Here is a 24,310-nt window from a genome sequence, read left to right as displayed (position 1 = left end):
CTCACTTTGTTTTTTCTCAGCTGCTAGCTCCAAAGCCTTTATATAAAGACTTTGGGAGCTTAATTACCTCCCTTAATCCCACCGTTAATCTCAATTATCTTCACTCTGAGCCCCACTTGCCGTATTTTTTATTATTACGTCCCTCTCTCATAAGCTGGTTTTGTTCATGACGTATGGCTCATTCAATGAATGACTCAGGGCCAATGGTTATCTTCCACGTACTCTTTCTTTTCCTAATGATGGACACCTGTCCATTGCCAACTGCCACCTGTCAGTGGACTTGTGAGTTGGTCATACTTAAATTTGGTGCCAGATTTCTTGACCATAGTTTATAGCGTTCACACCACCTTCAAGGTTGAGTTAATGCAACTGTTGAATTTGAGTTTGAGTACTTCGCCTTTGCCTTTCTCTTTTGAATTTTGACAAAGCCCACGAGATACATCAATAATATATAGGCATAAATTTAATTTAGACATATCACTATATAAATTATTTTAACGAGATTCATAAACTTTAAAATATTTCAAATATACACCCGATCTATTATCTAAATTGAAAAATAAATTTATGTCCATTGATTCGTTGAGAGATCAGTTAAATAACAGCTTGGGGCTTTTGCTGAATGGGATTACTTGACGACGTAGCACTATCTCAGCAAACATTTCCCGGCGAATGAGCGACACGGGCCCACAATTTAATAATAATAGAGAGAGTGAGAGTTTGTGGGCCTGTGTCAGGGATTAGGTGGACCCGTGTCGCTCATTTCCCGCCAAATGAGCGACACAGGTCCACTTAACACGGGTCCACAAACTTATCATCTCTTTCTCGCTCGTTAAACACAAGTGAGAGATTTATATTCGAATTTGGAGGAAAACGTGATGTTTTTTGGAGACTAAATGGTCAGGAGAGCGTTCGACGAGCGGGAATGAGGTGATGGGTGTGTGGGCCCGTGTCAAGTGGACATGTGTTGCTCATTTGGCGGGAAATGTATGCTGAGTTGGTGCCACGTCGCTAATTAATCCCCGTTAGCAAAAGCCAAGCTGACATTTAACTGATCTCTCAATAAATTGATGAACGGAATTTCATTTTTCAATTTACATAATAAATCAGGTGTATATTTGAAATATTTAAAAGTTCGTAGACCCCATTGAAATAGCATATATAATTATGTGTATAAATTGAATTTATGCCTAATATATATAAACAATAATTATGACATAAATATAGAATTCAATGTTATAAGGAAAGTTTTAGGTCATTATGTTAATTTTGACCATATAACATGTTAGATTTTTGATAAAAAAATAATTAATCCATGATTGACAATAGTTAATACAAAAAGAATACAAAAAAATTATAAATATAATTATTGATTAGTTAATATTTGTTTTGAATATATATTCTAGATTGATAGTTTATTGATATAAACTACTTATATAATAATATTTAGAAGGATGTTAATACAAATGAATGTTTTTTAGGCTGATAATTTAGCAACATAACATGATAGATATTTGACAATCAATAATATAATGAGTATACGAAAAATTTGTGAATCTAATTTATTGATTAGCTTACAATTATTTGAATGTATAGTTTACTTAATAATTTACAAGTCGTTAATTAGTATGGATTTGACAATCCATCATATAATGGAAATACAAAAAAATTATAAAGCTATATTGATCACTTAATATTTATTTGACATGTACTGTCTAAATTGGGAATCCATTGCCCTAACATACCAGATACCTAGAGCATCACTGGTAAGAAAATTAATACAAATAATTAATAGTCGTTTATTGGTACATATTCAACAAGAAAATGTCACACCAATTAATAATTCATAATTCTCCGCGCATGGTTGATCACTATGCATGCTTAACATAGCTCTATGATATAAAATCTTATCCGTAGATAAGCTAGTTCACCAAATTGAAGAAGTTGATGGACGGCTAGTGATGAAAATAATCGGTTGCCACTTACGAAGTTCCCCTAGATTGGGTTTGACATTTGAGAAGTATTATTTAAAACAGGTATGAGTATGGTGGTGTAGTAGTGCAGGTTTCTAATCTTGAGTGATTAAGACAAAGCCCCCACATTCCACAATTAAGAAGCATATAAAAGATGAGGATAATATTGATGAAGCAAAACTCTGTTTTGGTCTTATTGGCCTCCTAATCTAATAAGACTAATTAATCCAATCCTCTCCACGATCTAATCTTCAATCTTAATTAATTAATAGCAATTATATTTAATAAAGGTCGTATACGCGTACTTAAAGAAAAGGACTATTGAGTTTCAATCAATCATGGTTGTAGTGACATAGACTTAAAGGAGTCATGACAGCCGTTGATGATCGAGCAGGAGAGAAGATGGAGGACCTAAAAGGAAGGTTCTGATGTCATGATTATGTATCAGATGGTCGAGGTTGTCCCTGTCTATTTCGTCTATTAGGAAGATTTCTGCGATTCGAAGCTGACTACGTGGAAAGACTCGGGCTTTTAACTTTTGGGTCTAGTTGCACCCATCAATTAAATTTTGAAAATTCTATTTTTTTGAGAGTTCAAAATATTACTAAAACGAAATTATCAAAATTTTGTTAAAAGTTTTAATTAATTTAGTTTAAATTTTCATCAAAATCAAAAATTCTTTTGAAATTTTTTTCAAAATTTCTCTACATTTGTTAGTTGAACTTTTAAAATTTTCTTAAAATTCAAAATTTAATTTCTTAGTTACACCCCATTTTTTTCTTTTGTTAATTTTATTACGTCGGTTAGAGATAATTACATTGAATTCAATTTATAAGTCAATCATGATCATTCTCTGACCAAAATAACAAAATAGGCTCATACAACATAAATGAATAATTTTATTATGCTCTCTTGTTTGATGACAAAAATTGAAAAAATTAGCTTTAGCCAACAAAGCTATGACCTCCTCAACTAGAACACCTTAGGCCACCAAGTAAGCCCCATCTGACCCTTCAATTAGGTTTTCTTTTGGATCTAATATTCCATGATTAATCATTGAACACGCCTGAAGAAAATCTACCTCCAAGCAAATAACTTGCATCTAAAACACATTGCACGCCATATTAGACCAAAAAACTCATTTATCGCAAATCGATAACTTATTTTATCCAATTCTAACTTACAACACTTCATCACAAGAACTAAAACTCAATTTTTTTTTTCAGTTTTTTCCTTTTTCAACTTAAATGACACGTGATAAGCCACACAACATGTCATTTATCCTTATATAAAAAAAAATATAAAACAATGCAAGAATATTATGTAAGTTGAGAAACAAAGATTGATTCATAAATAATGTCGAACATATGTGATTATAAAATATACATTTCAAATAATTAAAGATAAAATAAGGAGTGCGAATAGCATTATTTTTACAAAATATATGAAATATGTTTTAATTTGTTTTTCCCTTATTATCTGAGGACTAAAACTTTAAAAATCGTAGAGTAAGTATTTATTGTTCTATTGTTCCCAAATTTGAACAATTATTTTTTACTTTTATTTCTATTAATCCTTTCATGATTTTTTTGTTTGTATCATTTATACAAACTCATTAACTTCTCTCTCATTACCAATTAATTTTAAATTAAATATTATAATTTTTATTTAGTATTAGATACTAGATTATGATAATTCATCTACATGTTAGGTGCAGTTTAGCCACACGTTTCTCATATCATTTATTATAATTCACAATATATAAATCATAAACTTAAAAACTTTGTTAAATGATTTTGAATTCCCTGACCCAAAAAAAAAAAGATTTTGAATTCATACTCAAACTATAGAAAAATATAAAAATAAATAAAAATAAAAATAAAAAAGTCAATTAGCAAATTAGAGGGCCAAGAACCTTCTAGGATTATTGAATTCTAAATCTAACCATGGTTCAATCTTTGTTGACCACAGTTTGGGTTTCGCGGAGGATACGGCGCAGAGTGGAGTTGGAGCCAACATGTCACGTGCATCACCACGCGAGTGGGACAAGCTCTTCAATTGCGGCGCCAGACTCAGTCTTAAACTCTTGACCCACGCGTCCACCAGCACGTACGGCTTATAATGAATAGATGCTTCTCCACATGTCGCGAGCCAATTGCACGTCGAGTTCACGGACTATGTAGTCCTGTCGGGGAAGAAAAAGAGCGAGCGTGCTGAATATTTTAATATATTTATTGAGTGGGAGAAATGTGAGTAAACTAAAGCAAGAAGGCGTTGGTTAAGTTAGTTGACCAAATCGGGTTAAGCATATCCGGAATGAATCTTGGGGCATGTCGGGCGGAACCCGAAGTCCGATTCTTCATCTTGCATTCATGCAATGATTTCCTCACTATTTTTGGATCATCCGACTCATGCCTTTGTGTTCAAGTCTTTCAAATTATTAACGTTAAGCAATCATTTTTTCCCATTTCTTTTATTTTATTAGTTTTTTACTTCAATTATGTTAATGTTACTTACACGTTTAATCTTGACTTCATAGTTTGATTAAATTTTAAGATGGCAATAATTCTCAAGTCTATAAATTTTTTATTTTTTATTTTTAAGGGAACTCAAGTCTAGAATTTAAGTTATAAATTGTAAATCCTAAACCCCATAGACATATATCCTAAAACAATATTAAGTTCAATAATTTCAATGCTTGTAACCGATAAAAAGTAATTAACAAAATTATAGTGAATAATTAAATATGATTCCAAATTATTATGCTTTTGTGTTGATTTATTCATTTTTGATATGAATATATAACAAAAATACAAAAGAAATTTATATAAATATCACCTTTTTATAATTTTAGGATTGAAGCAGTTAGGGGTTGTACTGAAATGTTTTAAACAAAATAAAGGGTCAAGCACTCAGCTCATTAAATGGGCAGGCTGTATTAACAACCTCCGTGTGCTATTTGTAGGGAGGAGTCTTTAAAAACAAAAAAACAAAACAAAAAACAAAAAACAAATGGTATTTTTATTGAATGCATGTAATGGAAATTTGCTTTTTTTTTTTTTTCATTGAATGAAAATTTGCTTAGAGCCGGTCCTTTACAACTCATTCTTATCTAATATCATCATGTGCATGATAGCTACTTTTTGACTTTCTTACCACATTTCACGCATTAGTCTCAAATTCATGCTAATTGGTTTTGGTAAAACAATTTTTTCCATGATGAGATCAAGCCCCGTATATATGGAAATCACAAAACAAAAACAAAAACAAAACAAAAAAACCACAACAATGAACTATTATTTGCTTAATTGTTGGATAATATTGGACCAAAATATGACACTAAGGCAAACGTGTTTTGAGTATTCGATCATCAAATTCACATCATACCATATCTACTCTAAATTTAGTCTCTACTTACTTTTTACATGGAACTTTCTATATACACAAGTTCAATATCTCCATCTTAAGAAAAAAATAAGGCATTTCTAGTAATTGATAGTGAAATCTGAGAATGATACTCATATATAATATATATTTTGGCTTGAATAGTGTAATTTTGGTGGAGAATGAAATTTGTTTCTCCATTGATGTTGAGAATGAAATAATTACTAATGTGAATTAAAATATTACAACTTATTGTATAGGGTATTTATCAAAAGTCCATGGTTATTCACCAAAAGACCATGGTTTTCTCTACAATCCAAATTTCAACAAACTATGGTAATTTTAAGAGTAATTATCTTCCAACACTCTCATGCTACATTTATATTATATTCAACTTAATCACTTAGAGAATTATTATGTGTGGAGATTCTATCGATAAGATCTCAGTGTAACTTAGAAAAATATTTCATTGATATATTCAACAATAAACAATTCAATTATAGACAATCAGTTATCCGATATGAGAATTGCATTTAATCCACACAATTCTTAACACATTTGATCACAATTCATTGCAGACTCTTCTCTAACCACATATTTAATCAATATGAATTTCTAAGCATGATTATACAATGTGTTGGCCAATCACATGCACAATTCCAACTCGAACGGAATCGTAATTTTTTTGAGTCCACTGCATCTAGTGATGGCTCTAGAAATTATCGATCTTTAAGCTACTCCACTTATCAGATTATTGAGTCACCATTGACCATGAATTCGCTCCACTTCAAATGATAATCTGCCATATAATTTTCGTTTTTTGTTTTTTTATAATAAGACTCAATTTTGTGTTTAAACGCTTTGGTTTAGAAACATGAGATGTTGAGTGGCCGAAAAAAAAAAAAAAAAAAGGAAACATGAGATGTTGGTTTGGCATCTCGCGAGAAGAGAAATTGGCGGTGGAAAGAGAGACAAAAAAAAACGTAAAGAGGAAGTCAAGAATATGTTATATTGGAATGCGTTCTGTGGGTCCACCCGAGCTTTTTCCACACGGTTTCGTTTGTTTCTCTCGACTCTCACGCTATTGTTATAGCACTGATTGCAGCAGCCAGCAGCTGAAGAAACAGTCGTTACGACATAGCCAAGTGTCAAAGTTTCAAAGATTCGTGAGCACCGGTCCTCCTTCGCCGCCGCAATACAGAATAGAAACCACTACACTAGACCGAGAGAGATATATATGGACGGAGCTATTGCTATTGAGGACCCAATCTATGGTCTATGGTCTATGGTCCATGTCAAATTCCGGCCGCGGTCTAGCAAAGCAAACCCACACGAGCTTTAGATGTCCTATAACAAATATTTGGTGGCTAACCATTTGCAATTTCGCATTCTCTATTTAGATCGTGTACAACATGCATCATCTAAGAGCAAAAAAGGAAAAAAAAAAAAAAAGGAATAAAACGTTCTTCTTATTTTCTTTTTTTTTGGCCAAGAACGTTCTTCTTATTTTCAAAATAACGTTCTTCTTATTTTCAAATTTTAGAAAAAGACCCGAAAAAGGGATGATTTGTAACTTTATATGAATATCTTATATCATTCATTTGAGTACTTTTTGTTTTTTGATTACTTAAAGTATTTGTAGGGATTTATAGTTCTAGACTTCTAGTAATTTAGAGTACTTATTTCTAAATCTAAGGTTATGTGTTTGAATTATCCTTTATTTTAAACTCTGTTTGATTTAAATAAATTAATAATAATTATACTTATATGCAATCACATTTCCTGTTGATATGTTTTTTAAGAGTAGGTCTTTACATTTCGTGAAAAAAACTAAAACGCAACCATTTTATCCTATGATTGAGATATTATTATTTGTGCAATTTCATCACCCAACAAAGTCATCCAAGAAAAAAAAAATATCATTAGTATACAAGGGTTAGACTTAGAGTACTTAGCCAGCCAATGGTGTTTGGCTACAAGGACCACAACTTCTCACAATTTAGCTAGGTTAGGTGGGTTTCAAACCAGTATTTTGTTTGAGCTCTAATGGATTTATTACACTAAACTAAAAATGGGGGTTGTAGCTGGTTTAATTAAGAGATCATCAACTTTGAAAATGAGGTTAAGTAATTTTGTAGTTGTTTACAGCTAGCTATAACTATCTCAGATCAGCAGCTTGAGAGGAACCAAGAAGAAAAAAACACCTGCATTAATTGATTAGGCGTCCAAATCTATTGACCATGTTCAAAACAAGCTGCTCATGGAAATCAAATGAATTTTAAGGTTACTATTAGTCTTCAACAAGTATAATTACAACCACCTCTCTTTGTCACAAAGCTACAACAAAGTCAAAGCTATTGAAGTTTACATTTTCTTGGAATTTCATGTGCCATGTTTAATGTTTATTCCCATTTTGGTCTTTGACAACTCTTTTCTACTTTTACCCTTATCTTTTATTACTCAACTTTTTTTTATCATCCGTTAATCTCTCTTCTCTTTTATTTAATTATTTCTAATAATTTTTGCTTCTTTTGTTTTTTTGCTCTTCTCCAGTATGCCTCCAGAACTCAAAAAATCACATCCATTTTTTTGGGTCTTCTCCTGTATACACCTTTATCTATTTTTTTAATTAATTAAAAAATAAAATATTCCAACAACACATTTGCAATTCGAACGAAAAACTCATTTGCAAAGTTTAATCTCAAATGTTGGCCAAACAAAAATCTAAAACAATTCATTTGCATATATAGAAAATCCAATAAAAAAGTTACATGAGTTCAAAAAAAAAAAAAATTATGTCGTTGCAACTATTCTTCTCTCTTCAAATGTTGCAACACCTTAGATTGACCTGAAAATGTCATGTATGAGACAAGAGAGAAGAATTCTTAGGCAAAAAAAAAAGTGTTAATGTTGGAATATTTTTTTAATTAATTAAAAAAGTAGATAAAATGTGTATACAGGAGAAGACCAAAAAAAAAAAATGGATGTGGTTTTTTGGGTACTGGAGGCATACTGGAGAAGAGCAAAAAAAAAAAAAAAAGAAGCAAAAATTATTAAATGGATGTGGTTTTTTGAATACTAGAAGCATAATGGAGAAGAGCAAAAATTATTAGAAATAATTAAATAAAAGAGAAAAGAGAAATTAATAGGTAATAAAAAAGTGGAAAAAAAGTTGAGTGATAAAAGATAAGGATAAAAGTAGAAAAGAGTTGTCAAATTATTTTTCTCTCTCATTATTATAACATTAGAAATAATTAAATACAATAGATTAACTCATGATTAATTTTTTAAACACATAACAACATTTTAGATGAGAGATGAACATACACCTGAGTTAAAGGAGGTGATCAAAACTGCTATCTATATAAAAGATTAGAATATATAATATTGGTTAGCCCACATTTTATCAACTCAAACAATTGAAAATAGTGATAAATCGACAACTTTATCATGGGATGAATAGGAGATTATGAGTTCGAATCCATGTAATTAATTGTATCATCTCTATATAAGATGAATTCTACATGTTGAGCTCTAATATTGAATAGAGATTCACATTTACATGAGAGTTTTAAAACAATTATTCACCTATATCCGAATAGCTTAAATTTTTTAAAATAGTGGTAAATCAATAATTTTTAGGAAGACTTAGAGTTTAGTTAATTTTATGAGTCTTTCTTAGACTAAGACCGGTAGTGATTTAAAGTTTTTAATTAAATCTGTTTATTTTTATTCTTTGACGGTTTTATGTTAGGTTTTAATTCCAAGATTTTGGACCCAAAATCTTGGAGTTAAAACCTAATATGCAATAGAGGGAAATACCCTTTAAATCGGAGAATAACTTTATTATGAATTAAAAAGATTTTCTTATAAATTAAAAGAACTTTATTATGAATTAAAAGAATTTTTTTATAAATTATTATGAATAAAAATAATTTTTTATAAATTTTAAAACATTCTCAATTTTTATCTAAAAATTATTTTTTTAAAAAATATAAACCTAATTATCTATAATTCTTATTTACCGACAGTAAAAATTAGGTACATAACTCCAATCTAGTGGTGATCTATCTTCTCCAACAATGATAAGTAATGGGGAAGGCAGGTGTCATGATTGATGATCTGTGTAGAACAAAGGGGTTAGTGGGATTGAATTGGATCCTTGGAAGCGAAGCAAAGCAATAGTTGTTGTCATTTTCAAAGTAGTTTTCATGTCATTATAGACAAGATATTTGAATCGATTTGGTGGGTGTACTCATATTTATCTTATTCAACGACACTGCTCATGACTCCCAACATAGTTATTTCTTTTTCAACCTTCTTTTTGGTTAATGCTTTTGCACTTTTGCAGTGTGAATTACCTGAGGCTCAGGTACCATACAAAGTTTGAATATGAATAGGAGTAGAGGACCAATATATGAGAGAGTCTTCAATGGGCATGTCTCATTCTTAGTCCCAATATATTGATTCAACCCTAGTCCTGTCCCTAGCTTGCTAGCTAGTTGAGTGACTGAGTGGTGAGCAGAGCATCAAGACTTTAGCAGCTTGGTTGGAATGTTGCATGAAACTATGAAAATGAGCATAGCAAATTCCCAAAGTCTTCTATTTCCATTCCTTTCTTTCTTTCTTTCCCTTCTCGTCTATATCATGTTGGTTTAATGGCCAAAAAAAAAAAAAAGCCATGTTGGTTTTTCAAATCAAACCACTTTGGGTTTCAACTTTAGTTGAGCATGGGCTTGTGCATGTTAAGAAAGTATAGGTTTTAGAATGAGAAATTCTTTTATTTTTTCATAAAAAAATGAGAAAGTTTATATATGTTGGTTTTTTCAACCAACTTTAGTCTTCTTTTTTTTTTTTTTTTCTTTAAAGGTTAAACAAGAAACCTTTTTTGTATGTGTATCATTTTGGGACCGGGGATTGGACTACACATCTCTCTGCAGAGATGTTGTGTCACTACCAACTAAGCTATATTCACACCATAACAAAATTCTTTCTTGTGTATAGTTGTTTCGCCCCATAAAATTCTACCTTATTTGGAAACATAAATTCCTTGTTGGCTTGTTGCTATTTGATATTTAGTAGGGTCAATTTCAGTCTGATTGGATCTCAACAGAGGTGTTTTAGGACACTATCCATTTCAACAAAAATTTCAAAACTTAAAGCTTTAGGAGGTTAACGAAATTTCATGAAATATTTTTTTAAAGAGGTATAGACAACTTTTAGACTAAAAAAAAAAAGTATATAATTTAAAGAGTAAAATACATAAGTTATATATAAAAAAAATTCTTTTTAAGTTATTGAACCCACCCTCAGCATAGAACTCCAGCAGACACTGTTATGTTTTGTTGTGTTTTATAATATAGTTAATTATCCAACAATAACTATACTTATTGTGCAATAATTACTATATAAAAATGATATTTATAGATATATACTTTTTATCTTTTTGTTTTTTTACATAAACATGTTAAAAATTTATAAATCAATATAAAAAACAAAAGTTCAAGTTTATGGGGTCACCTCCACTATAATTTCAGCAGAAATTATGATGGTTACTGTTTATCATTACAAAGTTATTGTCCATTCAACGCCTTATTTTTTTGGGTCAGTTTTATCCCTTTTTTTTTTAAAAAAAAATATTGACTTATTTATTTTTAACTAGTCGTGGGAATGAGTCGGTTTTACTCCACAACCGACCCAAAACCAACTCGACATTGAGAATCGATTGCAATTGACAACCAACCCTCAACAGTTGTTATCACCCGACACGGTAAAATCAGCTCGGTTGTCGGTTTTGAAAATAGGTGAAATCAGACAACCAACAACCGACTATGCAACCGACTTTGAGAAAAATCTAGAGCAGAAGTGGAAGGCGCAGAGGTAAAGAGAGCACAAAACCTGAACCTGATTGTGCAGGAACTTGTTGTATCCCATCGCCTCATGGAGGACTGATGCAGTATCTGTCTTCACAATTTCAATTTCCAAAAACCATATTATTAACTGTAATTTCCTTATCAATTTAAATTTTTGGAAACCAAATTTAATGACCAAAATGAATGTTGTTGCTTTGTTCTTATTTTTGTTGCATCAGATTAATTTAGTTTCATTAACAAAAATAAGAACACTAACTGGGTTGAGCTGGGTTTTGCATTTACTGTTATAAAGGCCTACGATTCCCATACCTTAACATTTGTTAAAATCATTAGCTTCAAAAGATTTTCAAGGAAATTTTGTTTTCTATTCTGTACTTTTTGCATAGTTTGCATCTTACCTAAACTATCATACAAAGGAAATTCCCTTTACTGTACACACTTTTATTTCCCAAAATATACCCCTCTTTTTTTGGCCACTAAATATACCCCTCTTATATTTCACTCATTTGCCTAAAAACAATACCCTCTTATGCATGCATTCATAATTCATACCCCTTTTGAATATGAGGATATTCTCATCTTTTTACATACTAGTTGAAAGAGGGTTCACTTTTGTGTCCACTTTTTTAATGTACTCATTTCACTTCAACACCCTATAATCCCTTCTAATTATGTCGTTAACTACCAGTATTACATGTTTTTTTCAATAATTAGGGCCATAATAATTTTGTTACTTGTTCTTTATTTTCTTATTTTAAAAAAAGAAATTAGAGAGGTACAGATGAACAAATATTAAAAGCTAAAAATCCTTTTAATTGATTTTTGTTTTCATTTGCAAATCATTCTTGTTCTTTATTTTCTTCCATCGCTCCCTCACTTGTCTCATGTAGTCATGTACCTTAGCCGGTGCAAGTGATGAAGAGTGAAAAAATTGCTAATTTTGATATACTGGGCTTGGCCTAGGATAGGCTAACGAGTCCATTTGATGTCATCAGCCCATTAATAAGATTTGCTCTCTAAATATCAGTAAGACAGAAAAAGCTCCATTTAATATTTCTCAGGACGAACGTAAAACTTTTGGCAAAGAAAACAAGTGATTGTTGTTACATGAACAAAATAATACTAATATTGAACTCAAAAGAGCCCATGGTCTTATTTTCTTCAGTCCAAAGTTTGTTTTTGTCTATAGCTACATGGAACACTACTGAAAATTTTGAAAAATAGTCCAAATTTAGAACCTTTAAATACATTTGACAATTCTTTTAGTCTTAAAAATATAATATCGAGTGGTGTTCGTAACCCGTTGAATAATGCTTGAGGATGGTTCGAGCACTACCCAATGGGAATTCCAACACTACTCTACAGTTATATTTTTAAAACTCTAATGGTGCGTTTGGATGAAGTAGTTTGAAATTACTAAAGAATTCACAAATGACGGAATTTAAAACGATGTGATTTAAAATTCTAGAATATGTAAATTCTCTTATTTGGATAACATGTAAACATAATGGAGTTTAAATACAAAATTTATGGTAGTTTTAATTTTTGATGCATCAATTCAAAAGAGTGATGGTGATGGTGACAACAATAAAAATGATGTTTATGGTGAGTTAACCATATTAGTAGGGGTGATGGCCCACAAGCGGTTGGAGAAATGGTGGTGGCTAAAATTGGGGTGTTGGCGGCGGCGGTGGTGGTGGTGGTGTTGGAAATGGCGGTGATGGTGGTGGTGGCGGTCTTGGTGTTGGTGGCGGCAGCGGCAGCGGAGGTGGTGAGGGTGGTGGTGTTAGTGGTGGTGATGTTGGCTACAGTGGTGGTAGTGTCAACATGGTTGGCACAACTTATTTTTCTTTTGTAAAAATTGGAATTTTGAAAATGACACCAATTTAGGTGGAAGTTAAAGTTGGAATTTACAGCCTTCAAATCCCAAGTTTTTTTTCCACCTAGAATTTACAAAATTCTGTATTTATTGACCCAAACAAGGAAATTAGAGCATGTAATTTCTTAAATGCTGAGTTTTGTTCAAATTCCGAGTTTTTTTCCTCCATCCAAACACACTATAAGAAATAGTTAAAAAGATGTAAAAAGAGACTAGTTTTCAGAATCTGGAACACTAGACTATCTTCTAATAGCATAAGCATTGAAAATTTGACTCCATGTTTAATATTATCAATGACCAAGATAGCCAACCTTGGCACCTATATTTTAACATTACTCTAGAAAGTTTGATAGTTTTCTGTTTTATCAACCGCTCTAAATCCAACTACCATGAAACGTCTTCAAGACTAACACTAACATTCAAACCTACCACGGAATTGAATTGAATTTTATGAGATAAGTGGGGTTACTGTCACCGAGTAGGATAAGCTAGATGTTATGTATTTTTTGCTGCTCTTGGAAGCATGAGGGCAGCTTTGAATGAAAACTGTCTATCTATTCTTCTAGGCATGCATAGAATGAGCGGCACGCTATTGCACCCAAAACATTCTTGGGGTCTTTTTCAGGACGGTTTCAAATCCAAGTGAGTAGGAGTGAGACATATTATATTAATATATCCGATTCCAAGTAGTCAAACATCTCTTTCCAATTTTCTCACAGCAATTGAGACAACTCGAAAGACCATCTTCCATTGAATTCTAATCCATTTACTTAAGCCTTAATCTTGTAAATATAAACTCTAAAACTAAACCATAAACTCAAAATGACATCGTTCTAACCATAAACCCAACATCATCACATAACCAAGAAAGATACAAATATACTTGTCTTTGAATACAGCACAATGACCAAGTAAAGGGATACAGAAAGAAAGATTCTGGCTTACATTCGCTTTTTGCACTATTTCTCATTAGGGTACAAAATAGGACTCAGTGACTCAGTGAGTGACACAACCAACAAATAAATAAAATGCACTGGGAAACAATATTTGTTTATAATATACACATGGACTACCCGAATGAGTTTTACAAAACCAAAAGTTATATTTTCCATTTCCGCTTGCTAAAAATATACCTTCACAGAAAGAGGCAACAAAACCCAAAACCTATAACTTGCATCAGCTGGGACTGAAAAGAGAAAAACAAAATCTTTTTTTTTTTTTTTCTTGATAATAATTCCGGAGAATAAATTCCAAGACCTGAGCAAACACAGTCAAGATAAAAAGAGCCCTCAGCTAAATATACACCCCTCCATCTTTTCCCACGAGTGCTGGACTTGGAGGGCACTACACTAGTAGACCATTTCTAGATATCGGTTGTGATGCCTCTTGTTGAACTCTAATAGGCTACCATATGTGCGATCAGCAATCCCAACAAACAGAGCTTCAGTGTCGGGACTAAAGGATATTCCGGCAATCTCACCGAAAAGATCGATCTCTTGAGCCTTGACATACCCAGACTTGGTATCGATGACGTGAACAAAGTCTGCTGGTTCAGCCATAGCCATAAACCGGCCATCGGAGGTGAACTTTATGCCTCTTATTGCTCCCATCCTGCCCTTCAACACAGTGAGGGACTCTGAGAGGTTCCTTATATCCCATAATCTGCAAGTAGTGTCTTGGTTCCCGGTAGCCAAAATTCGTCCATCTGGGTGCCAAGCCGAGGAAAAGGAATAGTCTAAGTGCCCTTTGAGGCTCCCAATGGCCTATGCCAAGTAGTTCAAGTTGGTAACAAATCAGAACTTTGGATATTACTTGCATAGAAACAAAATAAATAGGCGGAAAACAGTAAAGCGACTTACTTTTCCAGACTGAGCATCAGCAATCAAGCAGTCCGCACTATCACCAAGTACTGTAAACAGCTTACCATCTGGACTAACAGAGGTGTTCTGCCAAGAAACATAAACAAAAGAAGAAAACATGAGAAAGATTGAACAGGCAGACATGACTAGTGAGGCATGGTTTCTCTAGAGGGCACTCACATTTACAGACCAATCAAAGGAGAAGCGACTGAGGCAAGCAAACTTTTCTACATCAAAAACTCTAACTTGAGCATCATTGTTTGCAGTCATTACCCTCGTTGAGCCACTACACAGAGAACGTAGGTTTATACATCTTCAAGTCAAACAACTTACATCAGTCTATGGGCGAGAACTTACGCCGGATTTCGGAAAATGTCCACTGCATTTGTGATGGCATTCTCGTCTGTTGTCAATTTAGAGCAGAAAGCAACTCCAGGTTGATTCATGTTCTGCTCCAAATAAATGACAAAAATCAGAAATTGGGAAGATAAATGCTACCGAGGATTCAGTAGTCACAAAGGAACATTTATTTGAGCACTTCCATACCTTACAGATTAGCTCGCCTTGGAAGCCCCCAGCAACCAATAAATTCTCCTCAACAGCCATAGTGCTTATCTGCACTCTAGAGAGTGGTCGAGCCAACAACCCATGTCGTTTCTGTAAGAATATACCAACTTAAATCAGACTGGTCTTTTGAGTCCAGATTTCAGCAACAAACTGATTGACCAATCAAGTGTTTGCATACCTCTGTAGGCACAATTGGTTTTGCTACATTGAGTACTTCTTTGCCTCTCTTGAGCAAAGAGGACCAATGCATTACTGAAAAATTCTGCATAAGGTAAACATCATGCTTTGATGTGGCCCATAACAAATTCCTCAGCTGCAAAAGAAGAAACAAACCAGGTCGATGGGCACATTAGCAACAACATCCAACAAGCCAAGAAAGCAAATAAAATCATTACAATAATCATAAGATAGTGTTTTATTTTACTCCTGGAATACAATTTTTGCTATAAGCTTTTACATTATGTAAAATTCTATTCCATTACTAGAATATGTAGACAACTGAGAGTTTAATGCACTGCTAAAGCCAAAATACATAAACCATTTTGTCTGAGCGGATATATATGTATCTATCCACACAGACAAACAAATAATGGTAAATGAAAGAGCAATGCCATTTTAACCAGCCACCAGACAATAATGAAGTATGAAAAAGAAAAGCATTAATGTAGTACTTAAAGGTCTGTGACCAGTATATAAAACCATGCAATGGCTAGTCTCTTCTCATAGACCACAAGAACCCCGACAAAAAAAATAAATGGTACACTAGACCGGTATACATTTTTGAGAAAAATATAAATTGGATGCACACACAGTGACAAAAGTAAGACTTGACTCTAAGCCCTGAAGTGACGGAGATATCTTATGCATGGGCATTTTTGTGGATATGTGACAGAAAAGGGTATTTTGTCAGGTATCTCACTTCCAAAAGACAACATATATCTATGTCATTCGGCACATAAATTTGAAGATTAAAATGACAACGGCATCAGTACAAGGCACGTGCATCCAACCATGAAGAAAGTGCGTGTGAATGCAACAACACAAAATGACCACTCTTTCATTCCTCACCAGAGAAGAATAGAATAACAAACAAAATGAGATATGACCAATCCAATGGCATTCCACAGTAAAAGAGAGAGCACATAGTGTGTAGTAAAAAAGTAGTAATGCGAATTGCACCTTAATAATTTCAAATATAAATGTGTGTGCGTGTGTATATCACACAACTTTATAACTCCTGAAGGGAAAAAATTTCCCCAAAAAGATGAAACTTATGTTATAAACAATATTACCATAGCAGATAGTATGTAATCACATAAACGTAAACTTGGAACTGACAATAAACAAATATGTCAAGGGAATGCAAATGTGAAGGCCCTGGATGCCTCCAACAATTCTAGCAAAAATTCAAAGTCTAAGAAAACAAGGATAGTGTTAATAAGGCCCCTGATGATCAGAACGCATTGACACAACTTAATTACAGGCATTTCTAATTTTCTACAGAGGCCTCTTAAATGCTCAGATATTTCCTATCATACCATATAAACAATGTCGCGCCAGCAGCTCTAACTTCCACCCTGCTTTAAAAGCTGAAATAAAGAGAGCAATTGCAGTCCTAAATGCAACAGATGGGTTAAAGTGATATAATTATATTTAACAGTCAACAGAAACAATATATTAACAACCACAAGTCAAAATGCAAGCACCAATAACAACATTTCAACATAACAATGATTGTCATATGTAAAAGAAATGGCATGTGGGAAAATTGACAAGGTATAAAATGCATTTGAACCATTTACAAACATATTTCAACCATATACATAATTGCTGTTCATTATGTAAGAACCAAAAATTTAGGTGGTCTAATTTATCTAAAGTTAGCATGTATGGCACAAAATGCAAGTGACTGGTAAGCTTACGTGTTCACAACTAATAATACAAGAGTGTATACCTTGGTTGAGGGTAATTTAGTTATTGACTGAACCAACAACCTAGCTCCTATGCTGCCCAAAAGATAAATCACTAATATATAGCTTAATTTCAATTAGCTGCCTAAAGAGAAAATCTATGACATCAATAACGCAGAAAACACTGCAAATTTGTGTGGACATGTGCACACGTGTGTGCAGACATGCTTCACACATATTAAACAAAATCTTATTAGGAAAAGAGGGTCAAAGCAATTCAGAAGATACATCAGCTTTAACAACAGGTTGCAAATCTTAAAAGATACCATATCATACCATCGCCATTATGCATTCACACCCCCATACTAGGCATCAAAGCATGTCCTTGTAGAAAGGAATATCCAGCAAATGTTCAATATTGTACCTTTGAAACATTGACAATTTAATTTATAAAAATTTATGCAAGGATAGCAAGCATATGGGAAGAAGCCTTAACATATCTGCAAAAAAAATTATCCGGTGAATACAACCCCAGCTTGATTCCCTTATTTGGGCCATATAGCAGTTCCGAAACAATTCAGGCCTTATCCCAGTGTGCAAAATTATATCAATCTTAAATGCATTTGAAAAAATTCCTTTTACAAGAGGAACAATTATCTATTTGAAAGGATATAAAATTGCACTGCTGAAAAATTCCCTCACAACAAGGAAATCCTTGATACAAATTTGTAAATTATAGAAAAAGAAGAAAGTGGACCCAAAAAGGGTGACCAGATTTCAATAGAACTGAATTGGCTGAAATTGATTCTGCTTTGAGAAGAATGAACATAACTGTTTACAAAATATTTAAGATTTTTTAATTAAAACAGATTTCTAAGTTGAGCAGCGATGAGCTATCTTGAATCCATCACAACAAGTTTTTTTTTTGGGTACATGACAACAAGGATAAGTTGTATCACCAGTTTGTAAATCCAAAGAACAAACGTTGCGGTAGTCATCCTTTCCCTACAATTTAAGCTGGAACCTTTCCAAAGTTTGGGCTAGACAGGTAAGTTAATTATATCTCAGATGATACAAGATCTACAATAGAGCCCAACAAACAGAACCATTATGAACACTTCCAGGCACAGAACCATAATCATAATTAAGATTATCCATCACAAAGGATAAAACATTTTTTTATAAGACCTGCAAAACTACCAAAGTAATGATATGCATATAACTAAAGTGAAACACAGCTATAAAAGAAGCTTATATCTATATCTAGCAGCAAGCCACAAAGTTCAAAAGGATCTAAGTTTTATGCAGTCAACGCGCAACATATGACAAAAATAGCTAGGATGTTATGATGAGCAATCAAATGAACTACATGCAAGGATCAATGTTAATAGTAGTGTAAGAACTTAAATTATGCAAAGGACTGCAAGGTGACCATGAATATGGGAGGTATGCAAATATTGCACCGCAACATATGGATAATATTTTGATAAAAGAAAAAAAAAGGAAGGGAAATGTTATATAAGTTCAACATCAAAAGAATCCTACGCTTTGGCTTCTAATAAAGTCAAAAACTAATTTTCTTGAAAAACATTTCAAATAGTTAAGAGAACCAAGAACAAAGTCTCTACCTGAAAATGCACAATTGTGGATTTGACAAGCCTTGTATTGTAGTGGAAGTCGTAGAAGGTCTTCCCCTTCTCTACTTGCAAGCACTCCTGTCATAAAATTTACCACAATAAGAAAACAGATATGGGCAGTCCGCAGACTACATGTCTCTTAAGAATCTAAACAAAAAACATAAAGGGGAGGAGTCCTGCTATGATGGGTAAAAGCAATTAACAGCAAAGCATGTAAAGGTGGAGCGTTTAAGACCAACAAGGCATTTCTGAAGCCGAAAAATACAGAAACACAGTGAAGGAGGTGCAAAGTAGAAACCTTTTCGAGGTCTTGATGAGGGCAAGAGAGGCACTCGTAGTTCTTGTACTGCTTCAATCGGGACTCTCGGTAGTTATCCCTGGTGAAGTTAAGCCTCTCCCATGGTATTCCCTGTATGTCCTTCCCGTTTCTAGCTTCCATAGCACAAGTATCAGTCTTCGCCTTGCTCTGCAATTCCAATACATCGTCAAAGTCGTCGTCGAAGTCAGAGTCGACGTCTTGGCCTCCTCCCCGGGGTTGATTATCAGCAAAAGCGTCGTTGCCTTCGAACTCAGCGACGTCGTAAAAGTCATCGACGACGTACTCGAGCTCGTCGTTCTGGAAGTGCGCCATTCGCCTACACACACTCACAGTCACAGAACCTTAAAACCATCAATCATTTTGCTTTTGATTCCTCAAATTCACATTATACAATTTCCAAAATTAAGACACACACAATCGAAAGCATCATCATCAAGTCTGCAAACAGTGAATGAATACTAAAAATGAGAAAATTGTGAAGCAATTACCTTGAAATTGGGGGAAAAAAATCAGCTGGATGAGTGGGAAAAAGAGAGTGTGTAGAGTTTTCCCGAGAAACAAACAGAAAAAGTGTGTGTTTTTGAGGTGAGTGAGAGAAAGAAAGGAGGAATCTTTCGAAGATTGTGGAAGAGTGAAGGAGGAGGAGAAGAGTCTAGACAAGGATTTGCGGAAAGAGAGAGGAACTCTTCAACCATGGTGCTCTACTTATATAGACTCTTGTCGGACCTGAAAATCCCACCCCATAGATGAGTGGTGTGAAATTACTAGAATGCCATTATCTTAGTGGAAAATAGAAATACAATTCATTATTTTACCAAACTTATTCTTCTTTTTATAAGCATGTTCATTGCTTGTCCAAAAAAACTTAAAGAGCTTTATCCTATTTTGTAAACTTTAACATAATAATTATACATGGTGAAATTATCAATTGCAAATTCTAAACTCTAAACTCTATTAATTATACTAAATTCTACACTGATGAAGTATTTTTTTTTGGGCCAATACACTAATGAAGTTGTGAATTCTTCATAAATGCTAATTGCTAGCTTATTTTTAGCCGACAGTTATATTATATCTTAAGAAAGAAAACAAATGATAGGGACAAAAGCGAAACTTGATCCGTGTGGCACGTGTTGACTGGCCAGTCGTCCGAGGACACTTCCCATCCGAACTATAAACGGAAGCCTATAAGCAAGTAGACCCTTACAGCTGTCAGTCACTTACAGCACTAAGACTTACGTGGACAAGTGGAGCCCACCTCCAATGCTTCCAAAATGAGGTGCAGTCCACCATCTACGACATCCGGCATCCACGTGGTTGGCTCACAGCGCGACGTTCACAACCTTGGCAGAGTCGGGTGCCACCACGTGGCTTACACAGATGACGGGTCCCCCTTGCGCCTCGATTGCCGCGTCGTACAGGATCATGTTTTCCGTAACGGCGTTAAAAGATTAACTACGGGGTGGTGGATCTTAACCGTGGTTCGTGTTCGTTGAGGGGTTAGCGTACACCGCTTTCTTTTCTGTGGTCGGTAGTAGGGGTCCCATCGGACCCACGTGAGCCTATTTTTGGCTTTCAGGTATTGTTCCTGGTTAATTTTGGGGCCCATTTTCACGTTGCAGTGTTGGATGAACCTACTTTAGAATTTTAAAAAGCAGCTTTAAGGAGTATTTTATTTTCACAAATGTTTTATTTTAATGCCGATGGATCCACGTGGCTGCGGATCAATCGGTCAGGTAGTGTGTTTTGATCTTGTGATATGCCAATTACGATCGAATTTTTTAATCAAGTGCCTCATATTGTAGCCAATTTTACTAAGTTTTGCTCATAATCTACAAGTTGGATATATGGGGGTCCACATTGGCTCTCTAAAGTTCTTGAAGCTCATGTAACTTCTGGTTAACTAATAAAAGTTTTTCCATTCTCAAAAAGTTAAAAAAATACTAACTGGGATATGACCATATAAGATGGTGGCAATGTTGGTCAAGGTCAAGTGAAGAAGCTAACTAGAAGAAGGTGGAGGGTTAAAGAAGCAAAGGCTTAAATTTCAAACCTTAGCCACCCAGCCAATGAAATGAAGACATAGATTAACCCATAAAAAATTCGAGCAAAGAGCTGGCGTTTACCAATAGTGATAACATGCATGGACTTTATAATCTTTCACACATGACTATCTGAAAAAATTGACAATTCCATTGGCCCCCCTCTTGGTTCTTTATTTCATAATTAGTGATTTATTTTAATTTATCTGGTCCTCACTAAACCCTAAAACAGTATGTAGGCCAATTCTATTGTATTCATTGTATGGCATATAGTCCTCTTTTGACTCATAAAAATGGATGAATTCATTTTTTTATTATTAGGGTATAGATTTTTTTTTTTTTTCCATTTAATGCGATTGTACAACCATTTGTACTAAAGACAAGCTCGATCTAATGTGTATGGGATATGACATGTACATTGTATTTAACTCAAGTATTCTAATATGCAAAACCTACCTTCTAGAGATTTCGGTCCATTAGCCCAAGCAAAAAGGCACACATTATCCTAAAGTGGGGTCAATATATATAAATTCTTTAATAAGGGAATAAAAACAATTTATGGTTCATATTAAATTGGACAACCTCCACAAATTAAATGGGCTTACAGTAGTCAAAATAATTTACACACTTGTTCTATTTAGGGTGACGACTTTTATACTCAAATTTTCTCTATTTTCTCTATTTACACTCTTTTTTTTTTTTTTTTTCATGTTTTGAAATTTGAGTAAGGCTTAGTTTGGGATTGTTGTGAGAAAAAATAGCTGTAAAGTAAAGTAGCTGTGAAGTAAAGTCAGCTGTGAAGTAAAACAGTTGAGTGTTTGGTAAACTATATTTTCAAAAGTGCTGTGAGTACAAAAAGCAGTATGAATGTGTTTGGTAAATTGTAATGTAAAATTATTGTGGCTATTTATAATTACTAAAATGAGGGTATTATGGATAAAATAAAATTTTCATTGTTGCTGTGATTCACTGCAGCTTTCAAAAGCACTTACAAACTTGCTTTCTATTTTTTCTGTAGGAAGTTGAGAATTGTAGGGCAAAACACTTTTTCATTTTTTACCAAACACCAAAATTGATGTGGATGATTGAGAATTGTCATCCACAAAAGTTTGTGGGTCCTCCACAACAATTCCAAACGGGGCCTAAATGAAAGCATAAAATTCAAAGAAATGAGACTACTGAATGCAAATGTATAAAATAAAATTGTGAAAATTGCTATTTTTATTTTATTTTAGCTTTTTTACCTAAATATCACCTGGACTATAGCAGGTGTACTCCCGTACCACCCAAACTTTTTTTTTTGCCAATTTATCACATGAAGTATCAATATGTGCTAATGTGGTATCTACAGTCAATTCTTCTATTAAATTATCAACTTTTTTCTCAAATTTCTTAGTTTGCCCTTAAGTATAATTAAGAAAAATACAATATTTTTTATGTTCCTCACCCCCTCTAAGTCTAGACCCACCTTGACTACCATCGTCGGAGCCGCCCCATCGGTGGGTTGGCTGGGTTTGTTTTTTTAAAATGTATTTGAATTTTAGTTTTTTTTATAGATATTTTATAATATGAATTGACAATATTACGTTTTAAGTTAATTGATAATATTACCTTTTAAGTTAATAGAAAAATTGACAGAAATAGATAGCATGTGCCATATTGGCACATATTGATACTTCAGATAGTAAAATGACAAGAAAAAAAATTTTGGTAATACGGAGCACACTTCATATAATTCAGGTGGCATTTGGATAAAAAGACCTTTTATTTTTATTTTATTCAAGTACAACCTACCTAGCTTAAAAAAAAGGAGGTACAACCTACCTAGGCATGTGAAGAGCTAAGCTTAAGCATCGAAGGACAGAGTGAGTAGGAGACCAAAGTTGTCTTGTCTGTTTCCCTGGCTACTTGGCATTTTTCATTTGGAAGTAGCCAAATTGCAGTGGCAAGAGCCACTTCATAAACTCATGCAACTTCACTAAATCTAGAAAATTTCCTACAATACTTAATACATATATTAAGATTTGTAAGATCTGTTTTTTCTTTAACAACTAGAATATATCCAATAGACAGAACGAGTGTGATAGTAGACCAATTTGGAGTGAGTGGATGGATTCCCAAGCACTAAAAATATTTTTATAACTTTAAAAGCATTTTAAATTATTATTTTTAAAATTATCAAAAATATTTTTTATTGTCAGAAAATATTTTTAAAAACACTGCGAAACATGCTCATAATGTTATCAAAGCATTCAACAACCTAGTTCTTTCACACACCACTCATGTATGTATTATAACACTAATTAAATATGGCTTACTCCTTATAGAATAATTTAGAAGATGGTCAAACTAACCAAAACCATACAAGGTTGCACATTTTTACAATTTTACTAGAGTAAGATACATGCATAAGCATCAAATAGGTATATACCCGCCCAATTATATATATATATATATAAACAATTCTATGGTAATTAGTAAAGAGCTCTCTAGAGAGTCTAGATTTAATTAGACTACATGACAAAAAAGGTGATGGAATATTGGATTCATGCAATATATGCTTGGGAATATATATAACGAGCTGTAATTTATATTCAAATTCAGATGCCTTCGGTCCAAATGGTCCGTCGCATCGCATAGAAAAAGATCGAAGATAGTGATATTGGATTTTTGAAAGCTTTTATCTTTTTCTATTTATTCCCTTTCATAATATTCCAATTCAGAAATTTTCCATATGTAATGCAACATTTGATACTTGATAGTTGTGGGGTATATCGCATTCATTACCAATTTATTTTAATTGTTGATGAGAGTGTTACAAAATAAATTAAAATTAAGATAAATTAAGAGTTCAAATCTCATACAAA

The 24,310-nt window shown here is 33.3% G+C and overlaps 1 protein-coding gene across 2 annotated transcripts; it reads right to left on the bottom strand.

The window, feature by feature from the left end:
• Nucleotides 1-14,043: 14,043 nt before the first annotated feature.
• On the bottom strand, nt 14,044-20,087 carry LOC147279429 (Transducin/WD40 repeat-like superfamily protein). Of its 2 annotated transcripts, XM_086250504.1 has the most exons (9): nt 19,890-20,087; nt 19,381-19,717; nt 19,074-19,160; nt 15,714-15,848; nt 15,515-15,625; nt 15,326-15,417; nt 15,149-15,254; nt 14,969-15,055; nt 14,044-14,872 (listed from the first exon to the last, which is right to left on the bottom strand). In XM_086250504.1, exons 2-9 carry the CDS (start codon nt 19,711-19,713, stop codon nt 14,459-14,461), a joined length of 1,365 nt encoding a protein of 454 aa, XP_086106630.1. In that variant the 5' UTR covers nt 19,714-19,717; nt 19,890-20,087; the 3' UTR covers nt 14,044-14,458. The 2 variants fall into 2 exon arrangements, with proteins under 2 accessions (XP_086106630.1, XP_086106631.1); XM_086250505.1 differs by lacking the exons at nt 19,381-19,717; nt 19,890-20,087 and adding an exon at nt 17,074-17,150 and having other exon boundaries at nt 19,074-19,089.
• Between the last annotated feature and the right edge of the window lie 4,223 nt (nt 20,088-24,310).

This window comes from Dryas octopetala, chromosome 7 (genome assembly GCF_963921425.1).
Source record: "Dryas octopetala chromosome 7, drDryOcto1.1, whole genome shotgun sequence".
Taxonomy (NCBI): Eukaryota; Viridiplantae; Streptophyta; class Magnoliopsida; order Rosales; family Rosaceae; genus Dryas; species Dryas octopetala.
Note: the sequence above shows the minus strand (reverse complement) of the source record. Positions and strands in the feature narration are given on the sequence as shown.